Source organism: Mesoplodon bidens (assembly GCF_964165515.1).
Source record: "Mesoplodon bidens genome assembly, chromosome: 14".
Lineage (NCBI taxonomy): Eukaryota > Metazoa > Chordata > Mammalia > Artiodactyla > Ziphiidae > Mesoplodon > Mesoplodon bidens.
This window is the reverse complement of record NC_138170.1, coordinates 67743196-67766972: the sequence shown is the minus strand read 5'-3', so window position 1 is coordinate 67766972 and position 23777 is coordinate 67743196. Positions and strand designations below refer to the sequence as shown.

The following is a 23777-nucleotide window of genomic DNA, read 5'->3' as shown; positions in this document are numbered from 1 at the left end:
CTAGGAGGGGGTGAGGATGAGCCGCGACGCCAGGCCAGGCTGCCAGCGGCTCAGGGAGTTACCATAACCGACCCCCCTCTCCCTGAGTCTCACACATCACAGGCAGGCAGGTAGGTGGGCAGGTGCGCGCCCGTGCGCGCACACACACCACACACACACCGCACACAACACACACACCCACGCACCGCACCACACCACACACACACACCACACCACACCACCCACACACAGGGAAGGGCTAGGTCGATGCTACTGGTGGGGGCCAACTATGGAGCCAGGGCATCCTGGGTGGGTGGTGTGAACAGGATGGCAGCAGAGAAAAAAGGACACCATGGGCACGATTAGGTTTTGGCCTTTAGTCTGAAAAAGTGTTGACTGAAAGTGTACAACAGAGAGCGGGTACAAGCGGCTGGGGGCCATGGAGCCGCCAATAAAAAAGAATGTCCTTAAATAAAGTTCACAGAGTAAAAACCAGAACCACCAGTCCTTCCCTCCAACACAACAGAGCACAGGCACAGAACCGGTGATGAGCCCCAAGGAGCAAGGAGGCGGCTGGGGAGGACAGCAGAGGCTCCCAGGCTGCTGTGTGGAGGGAGAGCCCTCTTTGGAATGGGCTGAGCAAAGCCACCCAGCTCCCCCTGCACACCTCATAACCACTGCTAAGGCTAAAGAAAAAGACAAAACTCAGTCTCAGTCTGGAGGGCTCAGAAAACAGTCTAGGTGGGCAGGGGTCTGGACAACCGCTAGTCCCGCTTGGCCTTCTTCTTGTTGTCACTGTTGCCATTTTCTTCAGCCTCCTCAGTAGAGAGCACCTCCTCCAGTTTCCGCTTGCCACTCTCTGGCTGAAGTGCTGCTGTGTTTCGGGGCTTGAAGCAAATGATGATGCAGGTCATGTTGTCACATCCTGTACCGTCCCCAGAAGTGTCTGGTGCCAGGCACTGATCCAGCAGCTACAAAAGGGATGGGGTAGCTCAGCCTCAGGGTTTGAAAACCTTTCTGGGAACCTAAAGTCTCAAAGGGCTGGCCTTGCTGAGACAGGGTGGCAGGAGCGGGGGGAACGGGCAACAGGGGTCCCAAAACAGGCCACTTGCTAGTGCATGAGGCATAAGGATAAGTCAGGGAAATGAGGGAAAGTGAAACTTTCTAGTCAGAGTTTAGTATCTGTCAGTAATTAGTGATACTCCCAGGCTCTGGTCTTAACTCAGGCCAAAAGAGAAAACCTTGGATACACAGACCAGACACCCTCTCTCCTCTACCCTGGGACTTACCTCTTCCACGATAGATGACAATAACCGAAGCTCCCCATTTTCATCACGCTGGCTGATCTTCGATTGAATAAAGTCTATAACTTCCTGGCTGCTCATCACATTCCTGGGGTCAAAAACAACAGTAAGAATCTTCTTTAGTCCCAGCAAGGCAGGGTAGAGGATAGAGGTCACAGATGGCTCAGGCCAACGTAAACACCCACAGAGATTTTTCTCAACTTTGCCTTAGGCTTGGGGGTCTTGACACCAAGCTGCTGCCTATCTAGGCTCTAATTCTAGAGCAGCCTGAGAAAAGGGGCTGACTACAGCCATTAAAAGGAAGATAAAGCAGCTCAGAGCCCTAGAAGAGAAGTAATGCTGCAGGGGAAAAAAGGGAATTTTAGGGTGTTCGCCAGTGCTTACCAGATGCCATCACAGGCAATGACCATGAATTCGTGATCGTCAGTGAGAGTCAGCACCTTGATGTCAGGAAGGGCCGAAATCATCTGTTCCTCAGGTGGCAAGTTCTTGTTTCTCTTGTAGAAGTGGTCTCCTGAAGTAAAGGAATGCATGGATGATGAGTAAGTAGTTTGAGCACTATCGCACAGATTTGTGTTTGAGGCCAGTCAAACCCTGCCATTTATTTCCCTTCTTTACAAAGTTCCATAATCTAGTGGAATGGAGAAGTGAGTTCTAGTTTTTCTGGTTTCAGCCCTATCTTTGGGTTACTGAACCTTAGGTCAGTCACTAACCTGTTTTTCCATCATCTAGAAATGATACCTATTTTACCTATTTCATAGAGATGATTAAGGGACATAGGTAGTAGATACAAAAATACTTGGAAAGATAAAAAAGGCCATGAAGATAAAAGTTTGCTATAGGTAGTCTGGAACAGAGAACAAGACCCCAGAAGTTTTTCCCGTAGTTTCTTGGCCCTTACCAATGGCTCTGGAGAGGTTGAGGCCACCATTGACTCGCCCATCCATGGTGACCTTGCCACCAGCATTCTTGATGCGTGCTAGCTCCACTTCATCCTCCGGTTTGTGGTCATAGGACATGTCTAAAGCTTTGCCAGCCTCAGACACCACACAGCGGGAGTCTCCTGCATTGGCTACAATCAACTGCTTCCCTCGTATCAGAGCCACCACCGCTGTTGTACCACTGTCAGAGCCAGGCTTAAAAGGAAGAAAGGGACCATCATGGGAGCTTCTGGACACCAGCTCTAATCATTCCCCTATGTCTTCTCATCTCACTAGGACCACCAAGAGCACTTTAACAGACAGGAGGAGCATAGCTTTAATCTTTCCAGATAGAGCATGCTCTCCCCCTTTTCTGAGATAATTCTACCCGAAAGGCCTAATTCCCCTTGCAGAGTAAATCCCTCCATGACCATGACTTCAGTGCTAAGATAGGAAGGGGACCCTTCTCCCAAAATCAAAATCAGAGAATTCACACTTGGCCTCTTGGCTTTCCAGACTCATTGCCCTCCTTTCCCCACACACCTCCTCTTTGCCTTCCATCCCAGGCACCATCATCTCCTCTTCTTCTTCCTCATCCTCTTCAGCCTCCTCAGTGTCATCCTCGTCTTCCTCATTCTCTGCCTCTTCACTGCTGTAGCCATCTTCTTCCTCACTGCATTCCTGCCAGAGGGACAATCCCAGGCTACTGAGACTGAGATGACCTCCTTGCCCCCTCCCCTCAACTCACGCTCAGAACCAAGAGGCCCTGACTGAACATAGATCCTTAAACACTGAAAGATGCAAATATATGATCATGATGGAAAAATGTGGAGGACGGGAGAGAGGACTAGGATGGATATAACTAATATCCTGAACTAGGTTCAGCGGTCACTAGCAGGAAACCTCGGGGAAGGCCAGAGCTGCTAGCCAAAAGCACCTTCCAGGCAACATGACCAGAAAATAAGTTGCCCAGAAAAAGAAACACCCAAATATCCAAAGTAACAACCACCAACTTCTTGTTCTCTCTCTAGGAGACAGAGTCTGAAAGGCCAGAACTAGATCTGTTTGTTATAATGTCAACAAAGAGGTTAAGAGGGCTAATGGTACCCATGTTGGTGGAGATAATGAATTTTTAAAAAGCTTAGACTGTAGTTGGGGGATGATGTCAAAATAGGAGACAGAAAAGAGTAGAAAGCTATGCACGGCGACCAACCAGGCCCTCTCTACAACTTCAACGTCTACCTGCCCCCACTGGGCCCTTACCTCGCTGTCTTCCTCCTCCTCCTCCGCCTCATCTGACTCATCCTCACTGTCCTCAAAGAACTTGGACTTAGCAACTCGAGGCAGCTTGTCGGAGGCTGAAGAGCAAGAAGGCCCAGCCTCACCAGTGGGAGTGCCAGGCTCCCCACCTTGGCCTGCCTCAGTCCCACATTCCGAGTTGGAGGAAAGGCCCGTGTGAGCCTTGGCTGTGGGGCCATTTTCCTCTGAAGAAGTTTCCCTAGATGGGTCCCCAGGTCCTGCCTCCCCATTGAGGCCCTGGGACCCTGGTTCCTCGCCTGTCCCAGCTCCAGATTTGCTGTGGGGAGCACCCTTGTGACAGTTCTGCCCGTAGCGTGTCAGCAGCTCTTCAATAGTCATGGTAGCCTCTTCATGCAGCAGTGCAGCCTCCTCATTGTCCACTGCAGGGGAGAGGCTAAATCAGCACCCCATGCCAGACTCCTCAGGGAATCAGTCCCTTACTACCTCCACAGCCCTTGCAACCTGAGTTCCAACTTCCCCACCACCTCCCACTCCTAAGGCTCTTCTCACTTATCAAATCTCAGAAGAATAGCCCTTTGCTCCCTTTTCCTCAAGTAACATCAGCCTCCAGAGACTTCCTTTGGTCTTTGTCTTGCACTCCCTTCTTAGTCAAAGGAATACTAGTTACTCTATGTGTTCCCTATCACCTCTCATTTTTTATTGGTAAGTTGGAAACCCTAATCTGGCTGAGGACCCAGAAAGTCCACAATGCTACTAGTCCAGGCCTAGGGCTCAGGCTTAATGACTGGCTGTTATGGCTAAAGGCAGCTCCAGTCTTAAAAAAAAGATCACATAAACATTAAAATGAACCAGAAAGACCCAATCGCAATGACAAAAGATGATGTATATAAAAATGCTTACAACTACAACACTATGAACTCAACAAAGGTTAATCCTCTCTCTCCTTTTCATAACCACCTGTAGTACAGGAGATTCTTTAACATAAGCATTTCCCAGGTCCCTAGGAAGCCATCTTTCAGAATTGACACACAACTAATATGTATTAAAGAACAGTTCTTTAATATGCCGATTTCCTCTCAAGCAAAAGATGCCACACTCACCATCATCTTCATCAGCTACTTTTTCTTTTTCATCCTCATCCTCAGTGGGTCGCCCTGCAATCTGCGCCAGCTCCTTAATGACTTCCTCAGTGGTCAGTTTGGCATCGATAGCCAGGAAGGCATCTTCCAAAGCCTGAATATAATCAAACTAGTATGAGGCAAATGTAGGAAGAAGTACGCGGGTACAAAATGAACTGCCTATACACAAGCCTGGGCACGAGGATGAGATGCAAATTAGAGTGTGATCCACCAAGCTGTGAGATACTCACAGACAAATAAAAAACAGTTTAGAGACTTAGGAATCAATAAGGTAGCTCTAAAAGGATCAAGTGGGAATAAGCTCATTTTAGGTACAGAATTCTTTAAAAAATTCTTTAAAAACAGTAAGAAGAAGTTGGGTGGCAATGAAAAAGGAAAAGCCAAGGACTGGAAAAAAAGGGAAAGTCTGCAGAAATGGAGAATGAACAGTGTGGGAAGACAGACCTTCTGTAGCTTGCCTTCTTTGTAGGCCTTCTGATCTTTGATGATATCAGGAAGATATTTGGCACAGTACAAGGCAACTTCCTCCCCTAGAACAAAGGTAAAGTCACCCAGAGCATAGCTTCACACACACAGAAAGTGATATAATATCAGCACACCATTCTAAAGTGAATCCCAAGGATTGAGGAGATGACTATCTTAGCACAACTGAAACCTATTTAAAAGACAATGTTTTGGGAAGTTCTGACCAAGAAAATGGATTTCACCATCACCTCTGTCAGGGCTATATTAATATATCCCATGTCTTTTCTCGCCTGTATACTTAGTTTTCAGTGAAAAAGAGATAAATGCTAATGTAGGAAGAGGCTTCTTGGATTAAAACAAGGCCTGGTGAGATTAAGAACCAATACACTATCCTCCTGGGAAGGAAGAATGGCAGAATAGAGAAAAACAGCACTAGGCAGGAAATCTTATCTGAGGACCAGAACCCTGGAAAGTAAAAGAACGAAGGACCTGGAAGTGGGGTCCTAGAATGTTACCATATGATCTGCTAAAAGTTACCTCCATGTCCATCGTAGACAGAAAACATAGCTGTCTCACTGTCCAGCTCAGGAATACAGTTGTGAGCATCCTAGGAAAAAGAGCATAATCAGCATTTCTTACGGTCAAAGGGTATTCTTCCTTGTGCACCTCAGGTCATTAAGGATTGCCTTCACACCTTAACCTCACTAACCCTTCCCTGGCTGACCTACATGGCCTAGAAATAAGAAAGGAAGATGGGATGATAAATAAGAACAGTACACAGGAGGGAGGAAGGAAGGGAGGGGGAAAAAGGAAAGGAAGGAGGGAGGGAAGAAGGGAAAGAGATGAATCAGGTCACTACCTCTGCAGTCTAGCAGCCTCAGCCTAGGAGATCTCAGTACAGATGGCAGAATGTTTGGCTGTTGGAACTCTAGACCTGACCCTTTTGGATTTGTGGCAACTATGGGAAGAACCAGAATAAAGGATCTTTAAAGTCACTTCCAGGCCCATTCTATGAATCAGTGAACTTAAAGGAAGAAAATGTTAGGGAAGATAGCAAAAAGCGACTTGAGGGCATTACTGACCTAAAAAGTTTCTAGGAGAATCCTAAGACAGCCTGAGTGAAAGCACTAGAAATTGGTAAAGCTATATACACTTACTACTCCCCACCCCCCAAAAACCACCATCTAAACAAATTACTCCCCTTTTCTCTTAAAGTTTAACTCACTTAAGAAGTTACCCCCAAGGCTACGCAGAGGATATATTTACAAAAGAATAACTATTATTTTCAACAAATAGTTATTAAACTACACTGTGTGTAGTACTTGTTAACTGGAATTTACAATGCCCCATTAAATCAGCCGTCCCATCTCCTATCCCCAGCTGGAACTGAGATACCATTTAACTCTGAAGGCACAGCACACCTGAAGAGAAATTTGCAATGGTCCTGCTACACGAACATTTTATTTGGGAGGCTGGGCTTGATCAAATTCTTCTATTAATAAAACTGCCACCCAAACTAATATTACTGGCTAAGCCAAAGTTCAGGCAAGACTGTCAGACCTAGATAAAAGGGTACCGCCGCTTACCCTGCCCCATCTTGGAAAACAACCCAACCTTCCTTTCAGGTATTCTCTACAGACAAAAAGGATTTAAATAGCTATTTACTTTTTTTTTTTTTTTTTGCGGTACGCGGGCCTCTCACTGTTGTGGCCTCTCCCGTTGCGGAGCACAGGCTCCGGACGCACAGGCTCAGCGGCCATGGCTCACGGGCCCAGCGGCTCCGCGGCATGTGGGATCTTCCGGACCGGGGCACGAACCCGTGTCCCCTGCATCAGCAGGCGGACTCTCAACCACTGCGCCACCAGGGAAGCCCCTAGCTATTTACTTTGATTAGTTAGTAAAGTTAATAGTTCTCCTTTGTCTTTCAGGTATTAGTATTTTAAAATTTCTAATTATATTGATAGTCAGGAGACCTGAGTGTAGTAGTTCTGTTGTCACTAAAGTAAGACTATTCCTTCATTATACAAGTCTAGAATATAAAACTTAGGGGGCTTCCCTGGTAGTGCAGTAGCTGAGAATCTGCCTGCCAAGGCAGGGGACACGGGTTTGATCCCTGGGCCGGGAAGATTCCACATGCCGCAGAGCAACTAAGCCCGTGCACCACAACTACTGAGATTGTGTGCCGCAACTACTGAAGCCCACACACCTAGAGACCGTGCTCTGCAACAAGGGAAGCCACCACAATGAGAAGCCCGTGCACCGCAACTATAGAGAGCCCACGTGCAGCAAAGAAGACCCAACTCAGCCAAAAATAAATTTAAAAAAAGGGGCTTCCGTGGTGGCGCAGTGGTTGAGAGTCTGCCTGCCAATGCAGGGGACACGGGTTTGAGCCCTGGTCTGGGAGGATCCCAAATGCCACGGAGCAACTGGGCCCGTGAGCCACAACTACTGAGCCTGCGCGTCTGGAGCCTGTGCTCCGCAACAAGAGAGGCCGCGACAGTGAGAGGCCCGTGCACCGCGATGAAGAGTGGCCCCCGCTCGTTGCAACTAGAGAAAGCCCTCGCACAGAAACGAAGACCCAACACAGCCAAAAAAACAACAACAACAACAACAAAAAACTCACTTAAAAAAAAAACAACCCCCCCCAAAAAAACTTAGGGTTTTAAAGTAGGGAAGGAGAGCACTGAAAAGGAGCTACTCTTTCTTGTATTTCCCTCTGATTGTCTCCAGGAGAAAGTGCCCCAGAAGCTAATGGGCGTCCACAGAAGGCCTCTGATGGCCTATCTATGGTCACTGACACAACTGCCTCTTAGCCTCACCCCCAGGATCTATGTGTTCTGGGTGCTCAGGATATATCAGTGAACAAAATAAAGACCCACACTTCATAAAACACTTATATTCTAGTGAGGGATATAGACAACAAACACAATAAATAGGTAAATCATATAGAATGATGGCGTTATTCACATAGAAAGATGGTAGTGCTGTGAAATAAAGAAGAAGTGAGAAGGGATCGGTTGACAAAGGCAGTGAGAGAATCGGCATGGGACACAGTATAGCACAGGTATGCTAAACCCATAAGAAACTGTACCTCAGCTGTCACTACCTTGGTCATGCTGTGAGTGTCTGATTAGTTTCAGCAAAACAGTTTTGTCACATTTATGTTGATTTTAATTCTGTTGATTTTGTAGTTTGGTTTGTTGGCATGTAATTTATGTCCAGTTCTATGTTTGTATACATATAAGTAACATTACATTAAACTTATTTTAGTGAATACTGGAGATCCACAAATATTGCTTTCCTTAAAAAAAAAAAAACACAAACAAAAAAAATCCATGGAAGATCTCCAAGATATTTTGTTAAATAAAACAAAGTGCATAATGATATATTTAGTACGCTGCTTTCTGTATAGGAGGGAGCATAGGAATAGACATTTGTCTTCTCATACTTTAATACTACAAGGACACTCAGAAAACTAATAAAAGTAAACTGTGGGAGGGCATGAGGGTGCAGACAGACTGATGGGAGCAAGACTTAACCATGGGAATGTTTAGCTTTTTCAAAAGTAAATGAAATGTCTTTTTAAAAAGACTCAATATATGCTAAAATTTGAGAGGCTGGTCCAACTAATTTCACTCTTTTGGTAGACGAGAGAGGAGCACTCTTCCTGTCCACTGCTTCCCAGTGGACAAGAGAATCAACTGGTCTTTCTCTGTCCTGCAACGTACTCTAAATCACAGCTGTATCATCTTTTTTTTAAAAATAGATCTTTATTGGAGTATAATTGCTTCACAATACTGTGTTAGTTTCTTTTGCACAACAAAGTGAATCAGCCATATGCATACACATGTCCCCATATCCTCTCTCTCTTGCATCTCCCTCCCACCCTCCCTATCCCCACCCCTCTAGGTCATCACAAAGCACCGAGCCAATCCCCCTGTGCTATGCTGCTCCTTCCCACCAGCCACCTGTTCTACATTCGGTCGTGTATATATGTCGATGACACTCTCACTTCGCCCCAGCTTCCCCCTCCCACCCCATGTTCCCAAGTCCATTCTCTATGTCCACCTCTTTATTCCTGCCCTGTAACTAGGTTCATCAGTACCGTTTTTTTGTTTTGTTTTGTTTTGTTTTAGATTCCATATATATGCGTTAGCACACGGTATTTGTTTTTCTCTTTCTGACTTACTTCACTCTGTAAGACAGACTCTAGGTCCATCCACCTCACTACCAATAACTCAATTTCGTTTCTTTTTATGGCTGAGTAATATTCCATTGTATATATGTGTCACATCTTCTTTATCCATTCATCTGTTGATGGATGTTTAGGTTGGTGTACTATCTCTTTTGAACCCACACCTCTATTTTAAAAAATCTTTTTGACTTCTCATCTGTTCCTCACAAGATCATGTGGCTTTGAAGCAGATCTAGCAACAGTGAACACAGGAAAAAATATTTAACCTCAATAGTAATCAAAGAAATGAACATTAAAAAAACAAGGAATTATCATTTTGTGCAAATTAGAATGATGAAAAAGATTAATAGTATCCAGTAATAATAAGAGTGAAGATGAAAACACATTCTCATGTACTCTGATCAAACAGGAATATAAATTACTCATTTTCCTGGAGGGCAATTTGGTAATATGTACCACAATGTGCATGTCTTTTGATCTAGTAATTTGACTTCTAAAAGTTTATTTTATGGGGCTACTGACACAAGGAAACAAAGATATGAAGAATGTTCATTACAGCATTATTTACAATAAAAAACAATTATAACCATCTAAATTTCCATGAATAGATTAGATGACAAACAGTACATCCCTCCAATGGAATATATGCAGCTGTTAGAAATGATGAATATGTATTCATTTAGAAATGAGTTCACAATATATTGTGATAAAAAGCAAAAAATAAAGTATCTATGTATATGTTAGAAGTCTGTAAGATCACACATCAAACTTAGTGGAGGGTGAAATCTGAGTAATAATTATATCCTACTCTTCAAGATTTTTATTTTTATACAGTTAGCCATATCGTTCCATTCTGAATAATGACCACAACAAAAGAAACCTATGGTTGTCCTTAAGCTGCCAAGCTACCATATACTGTGTGATCTCTGGTCAGCTATCTATTGGTGTGCCTCAATTTTACCCTCTATAGTATGGAATAAGAATATCTACATTACTCATATCATCACAGGACTATCATGATGATGATGTAAAACATGTAAAAATTCTTTGTATACTGGAACGTAATATATAAGTATATATATTCTGCTCTGAAATTTAGTTTTCTCTATCACATTTGTCTTCTCTATCCTTTTTCTCAAAGAGGAATGCCCACAATAAAGACTCATCTTATGCCTTGAGGTCTCAGTTCCTAGAATCACTCCACATTACCTTCTCCTCAACTTCTTGGTGAGGTGTTGGATCTATATCACTTGGAACTGCTCTACCTTCTCTAAGCACTTCAATTTCCCCCTTATATCTTCAATCATAGCTTCCATACCTTTACCTTTGTCTGTCTCTGTCCTTTTCTGAGTCAGAACTAAGTACTGCATATTTCAACTCTGTCTCTTAGCAATCTAGAAAAACTCATCCAACCTTGTATAACCCGAGCAAATGCTTTCTTCACACGTGAATCAGAGCCACTAAGTATTGCCAGTCATAAAATGTCATGAAATCATGTTGATTGTGGTGACTACTTCCATTTAGCACTTTTTTCTCTATTCTGCATTGACTCTTAAATATATTAACCACAGTCAGGCACAAACCTTTCCCACATTATCCAAGGTCTCAATGTTATTTTCCTTTCACTCATAGCAGATGAGCTAACCTCTTACTTTACTTAGATCAAGGTCTTATTTCAAGATCTACCTCATCTTCCCTATTCTAACTCAAAATTTCTCCATAGCTGTATCTAACATCTCCTTCACTTCTGCCTCAGAAGCAATATTTCTCCTCTATCGTTTTAAAATAAATTTATTTATTTATTTTTGGCTACGTTAGGTCCTCGTTGCTGTGCGCAGGCTTTCTCCAGTTGTGTCAAGTGGGCTGCTCACTGCGGTGGCTTCTCTTGCTGCGGAGCACTGGCTCTATGTGTGCAGGCTTCAGGAGCTGTGGCACATGGGCTCAGTAGTTGTGGCTCACGAGCTCTAGAGTGCAGGATCAGTAGTTGTGGCACATGGGCTTAGCTGCTCCGCGGCATGTGGGATCTTCCCGGCTCAGGGTTTGAACCTGTGTCCCCTGCATTGGCAGGCGGGTTCTTAACCACTGCGCCACCAGGGAAGTCCCTCTCCTCTCTTTCTAGATTAACATTTCCTCTTAAACTCAAACCCTTCTCCTTCAAGATCATACTTCAAGAAGCAGGCAATCACTGTAACAGCGATCCAAATAGCCATTTTGCAGGCTTCATTCTCCCCAACGGCTGTATGTAATTAAATAGTACAAACCATGTCAGCTTTCTCGAAAGTTCTCTTGGGTTCTGTGAAGAACTGTAGTTCTATACCTCCAATTGCCTGTTTCTACAGGATATCCCTTCTCCACCTCAAGCTTAATATATGTAAACAGGAACTTAGCAGTCCCCCCAAAAATCAGAGCTTCCCCTACATGTCTTATTTCTGTCAATGGAATCTTAACTCTCCTAGCAACACCTAATATCAGTCCTCCTTGACTTCCTGGCTGTCTTCCACCAACCATTACTGAGTCCTGCTGACTTTTCCCTCATAATTGTGATCCTGGATTACTTTATTCTTAATGGTATTTTAACTCCTCTCCTGTCTCTAGTCTCTGCCCCCTGTAATCCAGCCTACATACATCCAGCTGCCCGATTAATCTCCCTAATATAACATTTTATTGCTAGGCCCTTCAATGGACTCTACTGCATTAGATTAATTCCATACAAGTTACTGGCAATTTAAGGCACTCAGTAATCATTCCTATCCATCTCCATAACCTAACCTCTTTAACTCATACCATTCCCCAAAAGAAACTACTCCTGACACTCTTGATAGTGAATACCCTACCCCAGCAAAGTAGTAAGCATGCCCTGCTTCAGTCTTTCCTCCTATCCTTTCTTCTAATACTTTTCTTCTCCCACTTTCCTCCTCCCCATTTGTTACCATTTATACTCTTTCCTAAAGGTCCAGTTAGTCTCACCACCTCCAAGAGATCTTTCTTCATCACACCAATACTCTGTGATCATTCCCCACCCGAGCTCTTTCAATATTTATTGCTTCTACCAATAATGTGGCATCCAGCATATGCTATCTTGTATTGTTATCCAACATTCCATAGGGGAAAAGGGAGTCCTAGGTCCAAAACAGCATGAAAACAGACTGTCTTAAATTTCTTTACAGCGCTGGGGCCTAACAGTATGTTCTGTAACACAGCAGGATGTTTGCTTATGATGGTGAGTTCCCAGCTGCCTCAGAACAAATATCTTAGGGATATCTCCTCCTTCATTTACTACCCAAAACCTAAAGTTGTATCATAACACAATAACCACTGAGATGGTAAGAAAGAAATGATGCAGAATACACAGATCACCTGAATGAAGGCTCTTAGGTCTTGCTTTACTAAATTATATATCACACAGCCCCTTCTGACCTTCTAGACACCAGTGGATCTGCTATTAATAAAGACCTGGTTATCTTTCCTGATGTCAATTTCCTAAGGTTACAAATACATCCACAAAGGCTCCTGTGTCACTTGATCAACCACTTAGGTTTATGATACTTAAATTTATCTAAATCTTTGCAATTCAAGATAAAACTTTTGAAGGTGGTTGGAAAGGGAACTACATTTTTAGTTTTAAAAAGTCATGTATTACTGTCTGACTTTTAAAATTATATGCATGTATTACCACTGTGCTATAGACTGAATGTTTTGTGTCTCCCGAACATTCCTATGTTGAAACTTCATGGCCAAAGTGATGGTATTTGGAGGTAGGGCCTTTGGGGGTAATTAAGTCATGACAGATGAGCCCTCATGAATGAAATCAGTGCCCTTATAAAAGACCCCAGAGAGGTCCTCTGCCTTGTGAGGACACAGCTAAAACACAGCCACTATGAACCAAGAAGTGGGCCCTCTCCAGACACCTTGATCTTAAGCTTCCCATTAGGGTCTCAAAGAGATATTTACACACCCATGTTCATAGCAGCTTTGTTCACAAGAGCCAAAAAGTAGAAAAACCCATGTGTTCATCAACAGATGAATGGATAAACAAAATGTGATATATACATACAAAGGAACATCATTAAGCCTTAAAAAGAAAGGAAATTCTGACACATGCTATAACATGGATGAACGTTGAGGACATTATGCTATGTGAAATAAGCCAGTCATAAAGACAAATCTGTCTTTATATGAGGTACCCAGAGTAGTCAAATTCATAGAGACAGAAAGTAGAACAGTGGTTGTCAGGGGCTGGGGGAAGGGGGAATGGGGAGTGGTTTAATAGGTATAGAGTTTCAGTTTTGCAAGATGAAAAGAATTCCGGAGACTGGTCGCACAACAATGTGAATTTACTTAGTGCTACTGAACTGTACGTTTTAAATGGTTAAGATGGTAGATTTTATGTTATGTGTATTTTACCAAACAAACAAACTTCCTACAAAGAAAAGCCCAGTCTCAGATGGCATCACTGGTGAGTTCTACCAAATATTTAAAGACTAATTAATAGCAATTCTTCACAAACTCTTCCAAAATACAGAAGACGGGGTGACACTTACCAACTCATTCTATGAAGCCAGTATTATCCTGATACCAAAACGAGACAGACATCACAAGAAAACTATAGACTTAATATCATTAAGATAGTAATACTCATCAATATATCTACAAATTCAGAACAATTCCTATCAAAATCCCAGACGCCTTTTGTACTGAAACTGACAAGCTGATCCTAAAGTTCATATGGAAATACAAGGGACCCAGAAAAGAGGAAACAAGAAAAGGAACAAAGCTGGAAGACTCGTACTTCCCAACTTCAAAACCACAAAGCTATAGTAACCAAGACAGTGTGGTACATAGATCAATGGAATGGAATTAAGAGTCCAGAAATAAACCCTCATATTTATGGTCAATTGACCTTAAACAATGATGCCAAGATAATTCAGATAGGGAAAAGAATACGCTTCTTAACAAATGATGGGGACTTCCCTGGTGGTTCAGTGGTTACGAATCTGCCTTCCAATGAAGGGGATGCAGGTTCGATCCCTGGTTAGGGAACTAAGATCCCACATGCCACGGGGCAACTAAGCCCTGAGCTGCAACGCCCTCGCGCTCTAGAGCCCATGCGCCACAACTAAAGAGAAGCCCGCATGCTGCAACGAAGATCCTGCGTGCCGCAACTAAGACCCGATGCAGCCAAATAAATAAATAAATACCTAAAAAAACAAAAACAAACGACACTGGAACAAACACATATCCAGATGTAAAAGTTTGAACTTGGACCCCTTCTTTACGCCATACACAAAAATTAACTCAAAATGGATCACAGACCTAAATGTAAGAGCCAAAACTATAAAATTCTTAACAGATAAACTGGACTTCATCAAAATTAATAACTTTTGTGCTTCAAAGGACACCAACAGGGGCTTCCCTGGCAGTCCAGTGGTTAAGAGTCTGCACTTCTACTGCAGGGGAGCACAGGTTCGATCCCTGGTTGGGGAACTAAGATCCCCCATGCCCAGTTGCTGCTCGGCATGGCCAAAAAAAAAAAGGACAAAGGATCTGAACAGCCATTTCTCCAAGAGTACAGAAACGGCCAATAAACACAAGGAAAAATGCTCAAACATCATTAGCCATCACGGAAATACAAGAAAACCACAATGAAACACCATTTCACACCCACCAGAATGGCTACAATTGGAGGAAAAAAAAAAAGATAACAGGTGTAGGGAGGAGGTAAAGAAACTGACACCCTCATATACTGCTGGTAGAAATGTAAAAAGGCGCAACCACTTTGGAAAATAGTTAGGCAGTTCCTCAAAATGTTAAACGTGCAGTTACTATATGACCCAGCAATTCTACTCCTAGGAATATACTTGAGAGAAATAAAACTTATTTCCACACAAAAATTTGAACATGAATATTCATAGCACCATTATTCATAATAGCCAAAACGTGGAAATCCAAACCACCATCAACTGATGGATGAATAAACAAAATGTGCATACAATGGAAGATTATTCAGCCATAAAAAGGAATGACGTACTGATTGATTCATGATACAACCTGGATGACCCTTAAAAATGTTGTTTAGGGGCTTCCCTGGCGGTGCAGTGGTTAAGAATCCACCTGTCAATGCAGGGGACATGGGTTCGAGCCCTGGTCCAGGAAGATCCCACATGCCACGGAGCAACTAAGCCCATGTGCCACAACTACTGAGCCTGTGCTCTAGAGCCTGCGAGCCACAACTATTGAGCCTGCACGCCACAACTACTGAAGCCCGCGTGCCTAGAGTCCGTGCTCCGCAACAAGAGAAGCCACTGCAATGAGAAGCCTGTGCACTGCAATGAAGAGTAGCCCCAGCTCACCGCAACTAGAGAAAGCCGGCACGCAGCAACGAAGACCCAACGCAGCCAAAAATTAATAAATAAATAAATAAAATTTAAAAAAATATATATATATTGTTTAGTAAAAAGCAACCAGACATAAAAGGTGACATATTTATATGAAATGTTCAGAATAAACAAATCCATAAGACATAATGTAAATTAGTGGTTGCCAGGGGTTAGAGGAGGGGGGATAGGGAGCGACTAATAATGGCTACAAGATTTCTTTTTCGGGTGATGAAAATGTTCTAAAATTAATAGTGGTGATGGCTGCACAACTCTGTGAGTATATTAACTATTGAAATGTAGACTTTAAATGGATATGGTACCTGAATTATATCTCGACACAGTTGTTTAAAAAGGGACCTGTATATACATTTTCGAGTACTATGCATGATTAAAAGTTGACACACTCCGTCTCTGAGCTAGCCTTAGAGGGAAACAGAAAGCAACCCCACTGGAACTGGTACTCAGTTTACAGCGTGTCATTAAAGATCAGTGATGCTTTCAGTTCTAAAGATGTGTGCTTCCACACACAGCACAATTTTAATGGCAGCTGACGGTGGTAAGAACTACTGATCAGATCTGTCAAATTTCTACACTCAAATTCAAGCCCTTACCTCTCAAAGCATAATTCCAAGATGGTAACCCAATAGAGGGTCAGGGGTTCAGAAGCAGTATTAACTGCTAGGGGATTGGGCAACAGAAATAATGTAAAATATTCTTGAAATCTGGAGAAATGAGTTCTGACTTTAACTTACAGTTGCTTGAAAACTTATAAAGGAATAGTATAGTAGAAAACAATTTCTCCATATTAATGGACATACATTTGATATCATTTCATGCTAATTTTGAATTGTAAAGAATAGGAACTGCATGCTGATCAAAAAGAATGCCCTTTTATGAAAGTTGCTTAACTGTATCCTAGACAAAGGAATTCTGATCTGGTTCAGTAAGTAAAAAGTGCTTTAAGCTACAGATGAGACACTAATCTGAGGTACAAACAATAAATGCTCTTCTGCCTCAGATGCCCTCTCTCAAGTGGAACCCCACAGCATGCTTGTGGTATCTCATTTTATATTTCCCCTATTAATATAATGATTGAAACTGTCATGCATGTATCTTTAAGAACTTTCTGCTCAACATTATCTACATTCAATTCTAGATGACCCTCTGTGACCACTAATAAGTCAGCTTCTATATGGCAATAAACAGCTAGCCTACTCAAATTTATACTCTAGGTATTGATGCTGTCTTTAAAAGGGACAAATATAAGATATATATATATAGATATATATAGAGAGATATGTCTATATATATATATATCCTAATTCCCCACAGGAAGCAATTTTGTCACTTCCAGAGAACCTCATAACCAAAAACTAAAAGTAGTCTAGTCTCTTTGAGACTACATCAACTAAAACTGTTTTCAGATTGGACTTCTCATTAGACATCAGAAACTCAGAGCCTTTCCATATATATTTCTCAGGCACCCTTCCACAACCTACCTGTTAACCCCCAAAATACATACCTCAACCAGCTTGAGGGTCCCTCCAAACCATGGAGAAGGAAGAAGGGAAGGGAACATCAACTGTGGTATTTTGATTACCCCTCCTCAAAACACCCTGGTTCCACAGGAAGAGGGGCTGGAGAGAGGCAGAAAGTATAAAATGCCAGCTATTGATAGTTGCCATTCTTGCCTCAAGAGAAGGGATAAAACAGTACTCTCTAAGGCTGACTATACACCAGTCAGGATTTCAGTAACCTTTATAATGTGTATGGGTGTGATAAACTTACCTCAACTAAATCATTAGGACCAGGCAAATAAGGTCAATAGAATTAATAAACTGGTGAAATTCAGCCCTAAAGGTTAAGAGGGACAGGAGTACACTTTCTGAAAAGGTAAGATTCACTCAAGAGGCTAGAAGTCAGTTCTTTTCTTGCCATAGCAAAGAAACTATGTTATACTTCAGGGAGAAAGGAAACAAAGCCAGAAGCAAAAGTATCAATGCAGCAGAACAGGATCCCAAACAGGACTTCAAGAAGATTTGATGGGGTATACTTAACTATTCAAACAAAGGGAAATTCAGAAACCTCATAATAAGATTTTAAAACCCTAAGTGGTTATCTCTCAGGAGGAAGATTAGGATCTAAGGAATAGTCTAGCAAGATCTCTACAAACCAAACAGCCCCTGATGAAAAGTTATGTTCTAATTACCAGAAGAGAAACCAAAAATAAAGGGAAATGCCCTGCAGAGAAGAAGCAAACAGTACAGAATCACTGGGCAAAAGACTTGGAAAATTGATTATCCAAGCAACTCAATTCATAAAGGAAACTAGAAAGAGTAACAAAGAAGTGGAACAACCACAGCAGAGAGGAAAGTGGAAAATATGGAATGAGAAACCCAAAGGAAAAGCCTTACTGTGACATGAGATAGTCACCTCAAATCTTACAATATTAACAGAAAATGGCATAGAACTGGAACCTCCAAATTACCAACTAACCCAAACCTCAGACTGACAATGAAGCTACATCCAGATATTTCTACCAGCCAGACAATTACATTTACCAAGCACCCAGTAAACTCAATACTGTGCACCATAGAGAAATATAAATGCTTTATTTCAGGTTGACACAGATGAGAACAGTGAGTACAAGGTCTTGAACAATTTTCATCCTACAGATTCTTTCCACCAAGGCACAAGCAACCTAATCTCTCTGGGCGTCGGTTTTTGAGCTGTAAAATGTGGTGAGATGAACTATATAGGATCCTCTCCATTCCTGAGATTTTAAGCATATGATAAAGTCTGCCGTGGGTATAAAATCTGAGTCTGAGAACAAACCATTTAAGTTTATACTGTCATTCCAGAGCTAACCACAGGGAGGAGTGAGGGATTTGAAGAAATTCCCAAGGGAGACTTTTGGCTGTTACCTGAAGCCCACCTAGTAGTGGATAAACCTTCGATCCCAGACATAATTAGAGCATTTCCCTGGCTCCTCTGCCTAGACCTCACAAAACTCTTCACAAAAACACGTCTTACACATGTCTTTCTTCCTTTCCCTCCTACCATAGTTTTCTCTGTTCTCCTTTGTAGTTTAGTTTCACACCCATTTGCCCAACACTACTCCTTTTTATCCAGAATTTTTCCATTTTTCCCTTTTATCGATAGTAAATTTTTCTATAAAAAAAATCAGTTCTCTGTAGGTTAAGAAAAAAAAAGTTGATGAAATGATTGAAAATCAAGGAAACTATAAGCTACAACAAGCACAGGCAAAATGACAATTACTAAGTTTTAGAGAAATTCCGAGTGGCAAAAAAACATCAGGCATAATTTTAAAAGAAATTATAGTGACTGACACAGTTCAAGGCTTCCAAAGGCCAAGAAAGGCCCTGAAAGAATACAAACGAGTGACAATTCTTGGAGGTCAAGTCAAACCTCTGAAATTAACATGTGGTGCCCAGGGCCAGGCATCTAGGTATTAAGATTTTGAAGCGGACTACTTGCCTGGCTTCCTTTCCTGTCAAACTCCTCGTCCAAAGACGCCTCACACATCACATTTTTTTTTTTAAGTACAGTCGTTCACATCTATCCGCCTCTCTCTAGCAAAAGTCAATGGATAAATAGTCCCTCTCTTCATCTTTACTCCCACATTAAACCTCACGCCGTTTACGAGCCTGGAGGGCTGGTTTGTCACGAGAGGATGGCGCGAAGGCACTGGGAGGTCGGTCAGTGGGCGGAAGGTGCCTCTCCCCACATGGCCGAGCCCTCGCCGCCAAGCTGGCCACCGTCACACGGTCTCCTAGCACCGGCAGCTCCCTCTCGGCCCCGGCCCCGCTCTCGCTGTCGCCCCCCAATTTGCCGCTGCGGTCACAGGCTCTCGATTCGGACCCTTCCCCGGGGATGACCCCATTCCCCCGGCTCCCTTTCTCCGTCAGGTTCCCGCCCTACAGCCGTCAGCCTATGGGCCCCTCCCGCCTCACCTCCATGGACACGCGCCAGCCTTGCATGGCGGAGAAGCCGTAGGGCAGCGGCAGCCGCGAGGCGCCGACCCCGTCCCCGGAGCACTTCACCGTGTTGGGCTGGGAGAGGTAGGCACCCATGGCGGCGGCTAACCGGCGGCCTCAGGAGCAGGCGAACGGAGCGCGACCCGCGCCGGCGCCGGAGCCGGAGCCTCGGGTGCGCGCGTGGCAGGAGTGGGCCCGGCTGCGCGGCCGACGCAAGGTGCCGGTGAAAGGCGCGAGGCGGCCCAGGAGGCGGTAACGGGACCGGAGCAGAGAGGGAGCGGAAGCGGAAACGGCGCTGCTTCAGACCCCGCCCGGCCGGCGCGGCGCGGCGCGGCGCTGCGGGCAGTCATTTCCTTAGCAACTCGCCCCGCCCGCGGGGACAACGGCCCGCCCAACCGCCCTCCCGCGAGATTGGCGCGGCCACGCCCACCAACGGCCGCGGCCTCCTTGGGGCAGACCGGGAGGTTGTTCCTCGCCAGTATCTCTCCCGAACTGTGTCCCACTGTCCCCCGCCTCCGCTCCCCTACGCCGGCCTCTCGCGTTTTGTCTGAAGGTCTTTTGTGCGGGACCTGGCACTTCCGGTTCATCCTCCAGCGTGTCAGCTCACTCTCCACCGCGCCCTCAGACTCCCTCAAACCCCGCCCCGTACGGTTCAATTAAAGTTGACTAGTGTTCTGAGCGCAAGAAGTACCCTGGCCAGGCGTTGTGAGGCCTATGCGAGTAGGATGTGAGAGAGTCTGACAAGAGAAAATGAAGACCTCGATCTGTGACCCAGTCTATACTGGTCGAGAAGAAATCAAAGGAGAGTGGAAGAGCTGTTACTTGAGGTCCTCAGGATGCCCCAGGCGTGCGTTATACCAGGGGGAGAAGGGAATAATGTTACAGGCTTGCAGGGGTGAAGAATGAAAGTAAACTGCTTTGGTGAGGGTTTTTGAGGAAACTATCTGGCCTCGTTGGAAATTGATTTTAAGTGGTAATATTAGATAGGATAGAGATGGTCGCAAGCGCCAAAATGGGTGACTTGGACTTCACTGCTGTCCTGGTGTAGCACTTGGGGATTGTTGGTCTAGTCTTCGTGTACAGTGTAGATTGGAGGGAGAGTCTGGAAACTAACTGGTTAAAGGGCTCTTAATCTAAGCATGGGACGAGAAGGGCAGGGACTAAGGTGGGTGGCAATGGGAATAGAGATAAAGGAACAAATTAGACGATAAGAAATGGACAGGATTTAGTAACATTGGATTCAGGAGGTGGAAGAGAAAGGGAAAATTCTCAAAGGATAAGCAGATTAATTCTTTTAAAATACAAAGAGCATGGCTTCCTCCTACTCTTCAGATAGTCCAAATTCCTTAACATAGTTTACCAGACCCTTCATGCTTGAAAAGCTTCTTCCATGTCTCTCCCATTCCTCTCCATTTCCACTACCCAGTGCTTCAGCAATATGTCTTTGGGTTCCTCCATGCTTTCTCTTCCTATGCTTTCACGCATGGAACATACCTCCTCACCCACCCACCCTCATCATTAATACCTTCCGGAAGTCTTCTAATATCCCTACAAGGTTTGGGTCCCCACTTGTGTGTCTTTCCTGACAGACTATAAGCCTTTAGGAAGTCAGAAACTCTGTCAAACTTACTGTTGTATACCCCAGCATCCCTAGCACAATTCTTTTTTTTTTTTTTTTTTGCGGTACGCGGGCCTCTCACTGTTGTGGCCTCTCCCGTTGCGGAGCACAGGTTCTGGACGTGCAGGCTCAGCGGCCATGGCTCACGGGCCCAGCCGCTCCGCGGCATGTGGGATCTTCCCGGACCGGGGCACGAACCCATGTCCCCTGCATCGGCAGGCGGACTCTCAACCACTGCGCCACCAGGGAAGCCCCCAGCACAATTCTTATCTGTGCTTAATAGTATTTAAATACTTGTTGAATGAATGAATATCACCAAGGTTTTGACTCTGAATGACAAAAATTGGCAGAGCCGGTAACAGAAAATGGTGTGATGGGGGCGGGGGGGCGGGGGTGAATGCTAGTTTGGGGAGAAAATGGTGCGTTTGGTTTAAGGTGACAACTAGATATACAAACATTGCAAATATTGGCTTGAAGTTAGGCTATGAAGGTAGGAAGTGTTAATTAGGCCTGTTGCTCATCCAAACCTGGATAAGATCTCTTACCAAGGCAGTGTTAAAGGAGCATGAAATTACTCGGACTGGTTTTTTTTTTTTTTTTTTTTTTTTTATGCTTTGGCTGTGTTGGGTCTTTGTTGCTGCGCGCGGGCTTTCTCTAGTTGCGGCGAGCGGGGGCTACTCTTCGTTGCGGTGCGCAGGCTTCTCGCTGCGGTGGCTTCTCTTGTTGCGGAGCACGAGCTCTAGGTGCGTCGGCTTCACTGGTTGTGGTACGTGGGCTCAGTAGTTGTGGCTCGCGGGCTCTAGAATGCAGTCTCGGTAGTTGTGGTGCACGGGCTTAGTTGCCCCGCAACATGTGGGATCTTCCCGTACCAGGGCTGTCACCCGTGTCCCCTGCACTGGCAGGCGGATTCTTAACCACTGTGCCACCAGGGAGACCCTCAACCTCTTTTTTTTTTTCCTTCTAAGAGTGGAATGTGATGTTGTGGGAAAAAAGCGTGAGTTTTGATATATATATATTACCTATGTGGTCTTTCACAAGTTACTTATTCTCTCTGAGACTCAGTTCCTCATCTATAAAACAGACATACAGTATCTACTTTTTCGGATTGCTTTAAGGCTAAGAGGAACTGAATATAAAATGCCAAGTTTACATAAATGTTGTATTATTATTCAACCAAAAATCTACCATTCATTAGGTATACATATATACAAGCTAAATATGGAATGGAAATAACATTAAATTATGTTCACAAAAAAATAGAAGAAGGCCTGAAACAAAATGGGAGAAAAACAGATAAGGAAAAAAGTGGGAAAGAAAATATTATTAAAAAAAAAAAAAAAAAAAGTGAGGCACTGGGAGGGCAGTGGTGCCTCTGAGAGAAGAAATGGAGATACTAAGGGGCTCATGGAAAGAGGTGGGAAAGAGACAAAGAATATGAAGGTTTTCCTCTCCCTATTCCATCTCCATTTCCCCCAAACCACTACATTACACTTCTGAGGACACAAAGCTTTCATGCTTTGAGCAAAAAAAATTTTTTTAACTAAAAATACTCTAAAACACTGTATTCACAGATTGATTTTCATGAGTCTTTCTGTAAACTATGAGCTTCAGAAATCTGACCTATCACACATGGTAACAGAAGCAGCTTCTGAACATGTACTTTAGGGGCTGGCCTGAATATAAAAAGGGTCTCTAAAATTTATACCAAGTTCACACAACAAGGGATAAAGGCATGGAATTGGTTTGTTGTGGGTAGAAAATAACTAATTCTAAGCATTTGGCGATTCCTATATATATTCACAATATTGAGGTATTACCTTTGCCTTATTTTTAAAAATAATATTTACTTATTTGCTGCGCCACTTACAGGATCTTAGTTCCTGGACCAGGGATTGAACCCAGGTATCAGCGGTGATAGCACCAAATCCTTAACCACTGGACTACCAGGGAATTCCTGATTTTTATATTTAAAATTAGGTTGCTTATATTTTCTTGTTTCTCAACTGGATCGAATATTGAAAATAAACTCACAAATACTTGTCATTTTTAAAACATTGTCTGTTTCTATCAGCCTCTCATGAGTTTCTTTCCAGTTATCTCTCATAAGAGAAAGAAGAAAAGAGAAGAAGGTGGCTTAAGCCAGTGTTTTTCAAGTATGAGTAATTGTGTACCACTGAGACATACCTGCAGATACCAAGGGATTTAAGGGACTGTCCCCTGTCCGCCCCTCCCTGGCCCCCCGGGCTGGGCAACATTGCCTTAAAAGTTAAATGCTAACTTCAGAGTATAATGTGATACCAGTTAAATTGTAAACTTAAACATAAATTCAGGATCACTCAAAAATATAAAATGTTAATCCAGATGATCCAAAATATGCTAACATGCTTATATTATAAAACTTAAAGCACAGTGTTTTAAAATTCTCATAGAAGTGCTCATTTCGGCAGCACATATACTGATCCAGCAATCCCACCCCTGGGCATATATCCAGAGAAAACCACAATCCAAAAGGTTACATGAGC

The 23777-nt window shown here is 43.6% G+C and overlaps 1 protein-coding gene across 1 annotated transcript; it reads right to left on the bottom strand.

Annotated features, from left to right (window-relative positions):
• Positions 1 to 336: 336 nt before the first annotated feature.
• PPM1G (protein phosphatase, Mg2+/Mn2+ dependent 1G) lies at positions 337 to 19922 on the bottom strand. The gene is made up of 10 exons (XM_081254758.1): positions 19614 to 19922; positions 5605 to 5674; positions 5047 to 5132; positions 4564 to 4696; positions 3467 to 3882; positions 2747 to 2884; positions 2185 to 2419; positions 1668 to 1797; positions 1269 to 1371; positions 337 to 950 (listed from the first exon to the last, which is right to left on the bottom strand). Exons 1-10 carry the CDS (start codon positions 19731 to 19733, stop codon positions 744 to 746), a joined length of 1638 nt encoding a protein of 545 aa, XP_081110884.1. The 5' UTR covers positions 19734 to 19922; the 3' UTR covers positions 337 to 743.
• Between the last annotated feature and the right edge of the window lie 3855 nt (positions 19923 to 23777).

Bases quoted from the DNA above. Each gene is read 5' to 3' on its own strand.
- PPM1G (XM_081254758.1), bottom strand. From the start codon at position 19,733: ATGGGTGCCTACCTCTCCCAGCCCAACACGGTGAAGTGCTCCGGGGAC. The intron at 2,420-2,746 runs GTGTGTGGGGAA...CTTCCTTTTAAG, and splicing joins GGATGGAAGGCAAAGAGGAG to CCTGGCTCTGACAGTGGTAC. The intron at 1,798-2,184 runs GTAAGGGCCAAG...CCTTTACTTCAG, and splicing joins CAACCTCTCCAGAGCCATTG to GAGACCACTTCTACAAGAGA.